This window comes from Brassica napus, chromosome A4 (assembly GCF_020379485.1).
Source record: "Brassica napus cultivar Da-Ae chromosome A4, Da-Ae, whole genome shotgun sequence".
Classification (NCBI taxonomy): Eukaryota; Viridiplantae; Streptophyta; class Magnoliopsida; order Brassicales; family Brassicaceae; genus Brassica; species Brassica napus.
In genome coordinates, this window is record NC_063437.1 from 13,512,711 (window position 1) to 13,523,708 (window position 10,998).

The 10,998-nt window shown below is 36.6% G+C and overlaps 2 protein-coding genes across 2 annotated transcripts; both read right to left on the reverse strand.

Moving 5' to 3' along the window:
* Positions 1–376: 376 nt before the first annotated feature.
* Positions 377–3,132, reverse strand: LOC106446537 (leucine aminopeptidase 1). The gene is made up of 10 exons (XM_013888307.3): positions 2,852–3,132; positions 2,350–2,764; positions 2,088–2,282; positions 1,783–2,008; positions 1,582–1,708; positions 1,403–1,498; positions 1,241–1,318; positions 1,098–1,158; positions 794–981; positions 377–645 (listed from the first exon to the last, which is right to left on the reverse strand). The coding sequence occupies exons 1-10, from the start codon at positions 2,900–2,902 to the stop codon at positions 514–516; spliced, it is 1,569 nt and encodes a 522-aa protein (XP_013743761.2). The 5' UTR covers positions 2,903–3,132; the 3' UTR covers positions 377–513.
* Positions 3,133–6,263: 3,131 nt separating this feature from the next.
* LOC106414293 lies at positions 6,264–10,998 on the reverse strand. Its single transcript, XM_022707081.2, has 9 exons — positions 10,387–10,998; positions 9,667–9,940; positions 8,887–9,001; positions 8,686–8,810; positions 8,296–8,377; positions 8,078–8,189; positions 7,837–8,000; positions 7,620–7,740; positions 6,264–7,555 (listed from the first exon to the last, which is right to left on the reverse strand). Exons 1-9 carry the CDS (start codon positions 10,573–10,575, stop codon positions 7,220–7,222), a joined length of 1,518 nt encoding a protein of 505 aa, XP_022562802.1. The 5' UTR covers positions 10,576–10,998; the 3' UTR covers positions 6,264–7,219.

A 10,998-nucleotide genomic window follows, 5' to 3' on the forward strand; every position in this document is an offset into this window, starting at 1 on the left:
GTATATATATTTTTATATAAATTGAATATGAAATTATGTTTTTTATATATTTAGTATACTAAAGTAGAAATTTTATTTAGGCCCGCGAGCAATCCATTTAGAATGGTCTATTTGGGTTTGGTCTAGGTACAATTTAGGCTTACGAAATATAATGTCTTATAAACTGCTTTGTCATTTAGACATATCTATTAGACATGAACATTCCAATTGACATTTTTACCACCATCGGTTAAAAGAGCGAATCAGAGTCCAGTTTTTAGAACACTGCACTTAACTCATTTCTCAATGATATTATAGAAATCTTAATTTATTTTTTCAAGAACAGAAGAACCAATGTTGAAGATTCAGAAGTTTCAAACAGATTTTTTGCACGACATAAGCAAAAGACCCCTTTTATTCAACACCTGATAACGTAACTGTTCGGAACAAGTAGACCAAATCCAAAACACGATAACTTTTGACAACCTTATTAAAACCAGTAACCACAACATCCGAAACACTTTATTTCATCCTCTATGAAGAAGAATTAGTCTGCACCCATTCCACAAGCGTAGCAACACCAAACCCAGTCCCAGATTTCTTCTTTTCGTTCCACACTGGCCCAGCCATGTCTATATGCATCCATTGTACTTTCTCGCTCACAAACTGAGAGAAACCAAGATTTTAGCAGATTGTTTCGTCATTTTTTAACATTATTTAAGATCAAAAACATGTGCAGATTGTTTTGTCATTTTTCACAATTATTTTATATCAATAACATGCTATAGTCTTTAAAAACAGTATTTGATTTCACCTGTTTCAGGAAGAGAGCTGCGGTGATGGAACCTCCTGCACGCCCGCCTGTGTTGACCATATCAGCACATCCAGACTTCATCATCTCCCAATAGCTCTCCTCTAATGGCATCCTCCACAGCTTCTCTCCACTCTTCTCTGATGCAGCAATCACTTCCTTTGCAAGCTCGTCGTTAGGTGTGTAGATACCTGCCAAGTGAAAAGCACCGAACAATTAACCATCACGAGCCAGTATTGATCAAAGAATCCCAGCACAAAAGTAAGACAAAGATGAATGGTTTCTTTATGGCTATTTAACTACATACCTGCCACTGATGTTCCCAATGCAATAACACAGGCTCCAGTCAACGTAGCGAGGTCAACAATCTGCAAGTTTGTTGAATTTTTTTATAGAAACAAGCCTCTATAGGTTCTCTTATCAATAAACGAAGGATAACCAACGCAATACCTTGTCAACGCCTTGGTTACAAGCATACACTAGAGCATCAGCAAGTGTTAGACGACCTTCAGCATCGGTGTTGTTCACCTGAAAACACCATTGCCAACACTTAGCACCGCCATACAAAGTAAAAGCTTGAACTTAAAACTAACAAAAAATATTCTCTGATACCTCAATGGTCTTTCCGTTTGAGGCTGTGATGACATCTCCAGGTCTCATTCCAGTTCCACTAATCATATTCTCACAGGCTGCAACGATGAAATGAACCTGTTTGTGGAAGACCAATTGGTTAGTTTCAATAACATACTCTAGTCTAGCTTCACAAGAACTTGATGGGGGAAGAAGCTTACCTCAACACCAGGAGGCTTAATCTCACCAATGGCTTTAGCAGCACCAAGAACAGCAGCTGAACCACCCATGTCGAATTTCATGAGCTCAATGGAGCAGCCAGGTCCAGTCTTAATGTTGTAGCCACCACTGACAACACAAAACTTTCAATCAACAACAACAAGAAACAAGAGACCAATACAAAGCAGATGTCAAATCCTCACCTGTCAAAGGTCAATCCTTTTCCAACAAGAGCAAGTTTGGTCTTAACATCGCCACTCTTAGGTTTATACACAAGGTGAATGAAGAAAGGAGGATTAGCCGAAGCAGCAGCAACAGCTAGATAAGATCCCATCTTCAACTCCTTGCATTGCTCCTCGTTCAAGATGTTTGCTGTAAACACATCACTGTACGTAGAAGCCACTTTTGCTGCTTCCTCAGCTAACACAGCTGAAAACGACAAAAAAACAGATCAGCTTACTACAACTCACTGAAACCAATGAGTTCTTAGATACACACAGATCCATACCAGGAGTGAGCACATTAGCAGGAGAGTTAATAAGCTCTCTCCCGAAAATCACACCGTAAGAAACATCTTCAGCATACTTAAGCTTCTTCTCAACTTCAGCTCCAGTTCCGAACCCAATGATATCAACAGAGCTCAAAGATGGTTTCTTTGAATCAGACTTATACCTCCCGTCTTCGAATAGCCCCAGCACCACGCCTGTCCACACAAAGTCAACAATAAGCCCCCAAAGACTCTAACTTGCGTTGTACTAGACTTAGCTTACCTGAAGCTAAAGCTGAAGCAGAGCTAAGCTTGGATTCACTCTCAGGCGATGCAAGAGCAACAGCAACGGTGCTCGACTGAGAAGCCTTTGACACGTTAGCCACACCTTCACCAAGGCTATGAAAAGCTGTTGGAGATGATGATGATGAAGCTGGTTTTCCTAAACCGATTAAACCGATCCGTTTGGTTGCTAAACCGGGAAGCCTAAGAACCGTTGACTGACCCGGTTTGCCAGTGAAATCTTCCTCGGAAGAGACTAAAGCTAAGAGTCCACTCGTGTGAGCATCGAGCTTGTTCAAGATCGGGTTCTCGAACTTCGAACCATCGTCTTTAGTCAAGTCTTTCTCCGTCACGCCGACAACTAGTAAGTCCCCTTTCCACTCCGTCACATCGATCTCCTTCGCAGCGAACGAGATCTGCTCAAAACACAAAACAAAAAAATCGATCAAATCTATGGATCTGAAACGGTGGATCGTTGATACGAGAGAGAATAAGAGACAAACCTTGGGATGATCGGTGGAGTTGGGTTTGGTGAGGCCGAGAGTGTGAGGCATGGCTTTGGCTGTTGATGAACAATAGAGAGGAAGTGGAAGTGGAAGTGGAAGTGGAAGTGACGGACGTTCAAAGGCGTCGGTGCAATCGTATATATAGAAAGGAGAAGTGTTGTTTATCTTTGACGAGGATTTAGTATCCGACCCGTTTAATACGGGTTTTTCTATCCGACCCGGTTCTCTACTAGTATAGTACTACGATTTGTAACGGAACAAGTTAATTTAATTTTTGCTTTAGTAACAAACAAGAGTTCAGTTCTATCTTCGCGTATATACACACGTGAGGTTTTTCCTTAAGAGTTAGGTGAGGAGCTGCTCATCCCATGCGTAGGTGGCAGATATATGGACGGATTCGAGGGGACTTTTATGTATAGATAAAACATATCTTTTTTTGTTGTTAAAAAGGCTTTCGTAATAGATAAAAACATGGGTTAATTTGCCAAATAACTAATTTTGGAGGTAAAATGAAGAATATAGCTATGATTTTGACATTATTAAGTTACTAACAATTTTTTTCAAGTTTCATCTGGTTTTATCATTTTTCATAACAAGTTGCAGGTGAAAAAAGAAATAAATGATGACGTTGATGGTGAAAAATATGTGGACCTAAAATATCAAAACTGTAACTGGTAAGAAAATCAACGGTGCTCAACAATGGATGATGGATGGTGGTGGTTACCGCAATGGCAATGGACGGAAGATGTGGTGGTGATGGTTACAACGACGGTGTAAAAACTATGGTGGTAGTGGTTATGGAGAATGAAGCGGTCGTGGATACATGAAAAAGATGATTTTTCATAATTAAGATTACTATGGTTGTGGTGGTGCTTGTGGTAATCACCGACATAATTAATATGGTTGAAGAAAGAGATATTATAAATAGAATGGAACGTATCAAATAGTCTAGTACATATTGTTCAAATTTTGAAACGTATATGATTGCAATGAAAGAATTAATGCTTACCCCAATGTTAACTCAAACCTTCCATAAACTAAACCCAAAACACTAATCACTAAAACCTAAAAGGAAATATAAATTCTAACCCAAATATCAAAATATGCACATAGTACATAATATGAAGTAGTATCAAAATAGAATAGTAACAAACAAAATAGTATAGTTCATATTGTTCAAATTTTAAAATGTCTATGATTACATGGAAAAAAGTAATGCTTATCCCAATGTCAAACCAAACCTCTCATAAACTAAACGTAAAACACTAATCATTAAACTCTAAAAGAAAATATAAATCCTAACCCAAATATCAATGGTGTAGAACAAACTGAATGGTATGAAATAGCAAATAGAATAGTATTATGGATTTTATGGCAGTGATCATGTCGGATGTGTGGTGCAGTGGTGGTTATGGAGAAAACAGTTGTCTGTAGATTTCAAAAGCGAAGACGACATACCTAGCATAAATTATGGATTTGGAGATGGTTATGATGGCTATATAATTGAAGATGATCGTATTGTAATGGTGACAAAAGATAAATGGTGGTAGTTGATAATCGAAGAAGAAAGAAAATATATTTTTCTCTTTCATTAACCGGAGAACAGGGACAATATAATATATATTATAAAAATAATAGAAGTACTTTATTTTTTGGTTAGTTACTTAATTATTGTTTTTTGTGGCTATACGTCCCTATTTCCCTAAAAACATTTTGTTTGTAAGTTTTTTATTTATTTTAAAACAGAATTTATGGAACGTTTACAAAGCTTTGGTGAAGCTGTGGCTACACTGCTACAGTCTCAAAAGATTCTGAGTCGTTTCTTCCTCTTCAATGCTTCGAGCTAGTTCACAACTAAATTGTACATACAGTTTTTGATTAACAGTTCTAAAATATAATTATATATGGGCCACATAACTTTGACATGTTTTGCGCCTCGGAAAAGTTTCGGGATGGCACTGGTGGTAACTTTGGTTCATTAAACAGAGATATCATCATGATGGCCAACAAAAGAAACATAAATATCACTTATTCATTACAAACTGCAATACTGTAAATACCCATAACCCATATACACAAATACATCCCCTTATTTTATTTGATAATAATTCATGTGACCAAATTCTCTCATGGACGACAATAAGGTGGGTAGAAACATTGAGGAGGAACAGGAACAGGATAAGGTCCGTACGTTTGAGGCGGATAATCAGTTAACTTCCTACCTGTATATCATAACCATATTACTTAATAATACTGCCACTGTTGATACGAAACCAATGATTCATCAAGATTTGATTTGATATAATATGTTTATATGATGATGTATGTGGAAACGTACCTGTAGGAAAGGTTCGAGCCTGGGAGATTATGAAAAGCGCCACGAATGAGAAAAGCATCACCGCAAGGAGCTTCGATGAACTTGGCATATTAGCCATTAGTATGTAGTATCTTTTTGTCTGTCTTGTTTACAAGACTTGGAAGCCTGAGTCAAGTGAGCTCTGAGTGATTAGGTATTTATAGACTAATATTGAGATAAAAATAAATTTTCTTAATTTACATTTAATACCCTTATGGCCTTCCTTATCGTTAGTGGTTCCACCTCATCTGCTCAGAACCTCCTCAACCATTGTGTTACTAAAAAAAAACTGACTAAACATGATTAAACCTTAAACCTAAGTTATCTAATTCAATAGAAAGCCAAAGATTCTGTTAATAGTTTCACATTCCCAGCCTAGTGATTGTGTTGGTGGTGATAACAAATAGGTAATTTGGACCAAAATTTGACTAACGTGATGATGAATGTGGTTATCGACTAGTCTGATGGATGTAACTATTGAATAGTCCTTCCACTTTTTATCTTAAGGACCTAAAACGTGATATGATTCTAACTGAAAACGGAATCCACATTATAAACTACTTATATAGTATCCCCTTTTTGTTATCCTATCTTTGTTGTCCATATATATATAATATATATATAATATATATCAACAAGACTATGTAGACTTTGTGGCGTCTTTGTTTATTTGTAATCACATAATTACAGCTGGTGAATTTATAAATATGTACTCGATGTATTTCAATATGTTTCGCTGTATATCTTCGTAGATGAAATATAGATAAAGCAGCTTATTTGTTAATCTGAATGTTAGTATTTGAAAATGGCTAAGTAAATAGATTTTGTTTGTTCACTCTGTAGCAAAATTCTCTTTTTACTCTTTGTCAATGATGGCAGGTTGATATTAGTTTAATGAAAATTAAATTTCCATTAAAACTTTGAAACCTTATATCGAAAACTGATAGTAACTAATCAACATGCATGGACGTTAGAAAGAAATATCATTGCTCCTATCAAACATCAAACCTACACGGTCCCACTTATGGAGTATCAACTTTTCAATGTACTAGAGGGTTTTTCCGGGCTACGCCCGGATTTTTCCGTATAATATGATTAAATTGAAGTAAACTTGCCTTTTTTAGAACTGAGTAGGGTTTTTTCTTGTGAAATTGTATTGTAACTCTTTTTATATATACAGAGTAATGCATCTCTTGTAAAATGATGGTTATGGCTGAAGTTATTGATTCAACTGTTATTATATAATTTTGGTAAGTGGTGCTATGCTGCTAGTATATCTGAATTATTAGTTTTTATCTTATTACTATATACATTATTCTGTTGAGCTTGTATTAAGTTGCGTATTTCTTTTTTTTTTTTGTATTTTAAGCAGTTTTTTTATATATCAAATTTATATTTAATAGTAGTAAGCAAATAGCAAAATCTATAATATTTTGTAAAATTTATTTTTAAATATAAGTTAGATTAAAAAAATTCTTTACTGCACATGGTGCAGTTTAGTAGTTGTGTTTATAATAAATTAAATAAGGATCAGTATTTTTATATATTGTTGGGATGATGTTTGTGACGATAAGAACATGGAATTTTCTATCTCTCTTGGCTTATAAGGATCTAAAGGCTGCGGCTTGGTTGTAACTTGTAAGTAGCTTATATTATTTGATAATTTATTGGTCAATGGTAATCACAAAATCATATATTAATGTCTTTCCACTCCTAAACTCTGAACTATTTACATTTCATGTCATAGATGTTATCAAATATACATTAGAACTTGTTTCTGAAGACATAAATAATAAACTGAGAAAGTAATTCTGAAGAAGCAGATAGATAAAACAGTATACATGATTATAAGCTGATAATCATGCAAAGTAGACATGATGTTTCAAGGGGAAAAAAACACTGAAAAGTAAAACAACTGAAAGAAAATCATAAGTCAATACTTAAACTGAAAAAGACGTAAACATCATTGAAGCATGCAATACGTGAGAAGATGAGTGGGAGCTCAACTTCTAACATCTTGGACGCTTAGCTGTCGATGTCTCAGCATCTGCAGAGATCCTCTTACTCTCCCCATCTGCAGGGTCTCCACGGCCGTTGGAAGTTCCACACACTTCGTTTCCAGTCTTCACTGTTTCCTCGGACGTTGCAGCAATGTTGCTTTCAACCGAGACTTCTGTGGGTGGTGGGGTGTCTAGAGAGAGGATCTTGGTGACAGTAATAGCACGGGTATTGCCTGAGAAGTTGTGATCTGTAACTTTCACACAAAACTTATGTGTCTGTCCGATGATGCTGATTAGAGCTTCCGGAACAGGCACCTCATGGTCAGCTCCTTTGTGTTCATTAGCCTTGCATTCAAGTACAATAACGTGAGTTTAAATCATTTGAGAGTATAAACTGATGCGCAATTACCTCAAAGTAGTTGGTAACTAACTCGGATGCGTGCCTCCCAGTCAACTCACGACCAGCATCACCAAGTAGGACAAAAAAAGCTTGTTCACTGTTGTCATAAACTGAAATCTTTGCACGGTACCTGTTGTGAAAGAAACAGAAGCCAACGTCACAATTTTAATAATCAGAAACTAATAGCAGCGTAAGAGTAATTGAATATTCAGGCGAGAAAACATACTGTGCAACACCAGTTGTGTTAACCTTCTCACATCTTGTGTTCGTACAAATCAATGAAGTTGCGCCTTTGGTAGCCTTAGCATGGCACTCACTGCATCCAATATAGTACCAAGCAGAGCCATGCACAACATCATCAATCGTAGCCGTGCACTCAAAAAAGGCATCCTGCAACCGTGTATAAAATTTGATATAAATATCAAAGCGTTTCAAAAGGAGGAAGAAATATTTAGCTTTATTTTTACCTTTGCAGATTCCTGAGTCATGTAGGAGAATATTTCTGCTATAGTCAGTGCCTCACGTTTAGTAACCACCTCTGCACTAACCTGGTTAGCAATCTCTGGGTTAGAGGCAAGCCTGATACAAAACATAAAGCACTGTTCCAGTTAATCACTGCAATATGTGTAAGTGTGCGCTTCAGATGAACTTGTGAAAAGTAGATGTTGAAGACTTGGATACATACCAGGTGAAGTAATCTTTGGTTGGTTGGACGTCATAGTCCATGAAGAGCCTTGTGGAGGACATAGAGGTCAGGGCAAGGGTACCTGTCCAATAATGAAAGAAACATTTAAAACGAATGAGTGAAAATATGCATAAAAATGACAATGTGAAAATATATAAGTTGTACAAATGCTCTGCTTCTATGGATTAACTCGGCATGCTATATATGATTAATAAGGCTGTAAAAATATATAATCTATGTCACACATGATAAATTATCAACCTATGACAAATAAAAAACGTTTTTGGAATGTTTAATAACTTAGTATCTCATAAGCGAACAGTGGCAAACTTTTTCGAAAATGTGTCACTATTATCAATGAAAACATGAGTCTAGAGATAGAAAGATAACCTCCGAGACGTTTGGTGTTAACAGTCGTGACCAAAAGAACTGTGGGAGTATTTTCATAGGAATTGAACTTCTTGCAAAAGTCTGTTGCAGCATGGTCCCAAAGGTAGAGCTTCATCACAGGCCCACTGCAAAACAAAATAAGCTCTTACGGATTTAGGAACTACTGAGAGATGGTGACTTGAAAATAAAAAATACACTTACTCATGTGATTGCACATGCACCATAATGCGCCGAGAGGCTGCTATCTCCACTTCGTCAAGGATGGGACGCTCAATAAGGGTCTGTCCATTGACCAGTTTCATGTGGCCAACAACATCTATTACAATGTCCAAGAAGAGTGTAAGTTAGATGGTTAATAAAAATTCTTGGAATGTAACATGTTACTTAACAAACTGAATCAAGACTTAACAAACCGAATTAAAATAAGATTCACAATTCACAATTCACTTCAGATGATGTTCAAAACAAACCAAAAACTCTAAAAACTTGAACTAAAACTCCTGGTATGAACTTACTAACTTTACTACAAACCGATTGATTGAAAACAACTCATCGGCATGTGCCTCTTGTAATAATAACTTCAGAGGACGTTCAAAACAAACAAAAAATTGTAAAAGTATAATAAAAATTCATGGAATGTAACATGTAACCTAACAAACCAAATCTACAATAATATTCACAATTCACTTCAGATGATGTTCAAGACAAACATAAACTCTAAAAACTCGAACTAAATACATCTATAACAATGTCCATGAATAGAGTTAGATGGTTAATAAAAATTCATGGAATGTAACATGTAACTTAACAAACCGAATCTGCAATAATATTCACAATTCACTTCAGATGATGTTCAAGACAAACAAAAACTCTAAAAACTCGAACTAAATACTTAACCCCCCAAAAATATAGATTTCATTATCTAACCAGGAATATATACCAATGTAACTGAGAGATGACTTATAAAATTAGAGAGCTTACCGTAGAGGTCACCTTTGAGATCACAGTTAGCTTCAAAATCTTCATATGAATGAAACCTGAAACGGTCTTCATCAAATGAGATGGGAACCTCGTGAAGAACCGACATCTCAGAGTTCCACGTGAAAGACACGGTTGCGATATGATCAGCAACCCGATACATCGGTTTGTTTTTCGAACCGTAGAAGTTGTTGAGTTGGTAAACTGATCCTTGTTTCATATCAGGCAAATATTTTTTAATACGCCCCGGTGGGATGAATCCTTGAATAACAGTCCCCTGTTGTCAAAAAAGAATAACAAATCACGTTAGTAGATTGAAAACCCAGAACCCTACTTTAACTAATAAACCAATCTCATAACAATTCTCCAAATATATTCATCAAAACCCTAGCTCACTCTCCGAAGCTAAAACAAACGTTTAAAATTTTCAGAAAATATAGGTCTCACGGTTTAAAACAAACATCTAGAAGTAACACAGAACATTTTGAATGTGAGCAGAGCATTTTTTTTAAAATATTTTTTTAAAATATCTATACGAAAGATCAAACAGAAAACCTAAACTCGAATCTCCAGTGAAAGCAGAGAAACATTCTAGAGATGTTTCATGAACAAAACCTATACATGAACCTGTAGGGGCAATAGAAAAGTTTAAACAAACGTTTAAAATTCTCAGAAAACATAGATATCAAGGAATCAAAACTATTTTTTGGAGAATTGACTCACCAGTTCGTCGATGAGGAGCAATTCGAGGCCAATCAGCGTCTTCTTGATCGGGTTCCGAGCCTCCCAGAAATGGATGAGTCGGAAGCGCAACTGAGTTGCATGCGGCCCTAGAGAGACATCTTTGAAGAACATAACTTTCTCATCAGATTCGGAGGAGACAGGAGACTTCCCATTTCGTTTCATCGCCATGGTCTAAGCGTGGAGTGGTTTTAGGGTTTTGGTTTGATTGAAAAGAAGATCAGTATATAAAGAAGGAGGAAAAGAGGAAGGTGAAACGAAATCATAAAGGAGTTATTGATTGATTGAAATGAAAGTATCGATTGCGTAGAAGTGGATCGATTGATTCTCGGCTTCGTTTCTCTTCGATCGGGAAGACGAAGTGATAGAGGTGAGGGGCAAAAGCAGACGCAGAAGAATAACTCCGACAAAGCCCAAACGGCACGCTTTTTGGATGAACGATAAAGCCCAAATGGCACGAATGGTACGCTTTCAGATGAAGCCCACACGGAGCAAGAGCCCGTCTGACGTGTAAAAAAGCTCGTCTCTGATTGGTTCGAATATAAACGCTGACGTGGCACGCTCCCTGCACTGCTTATTCCCCTTTTAGTAGTG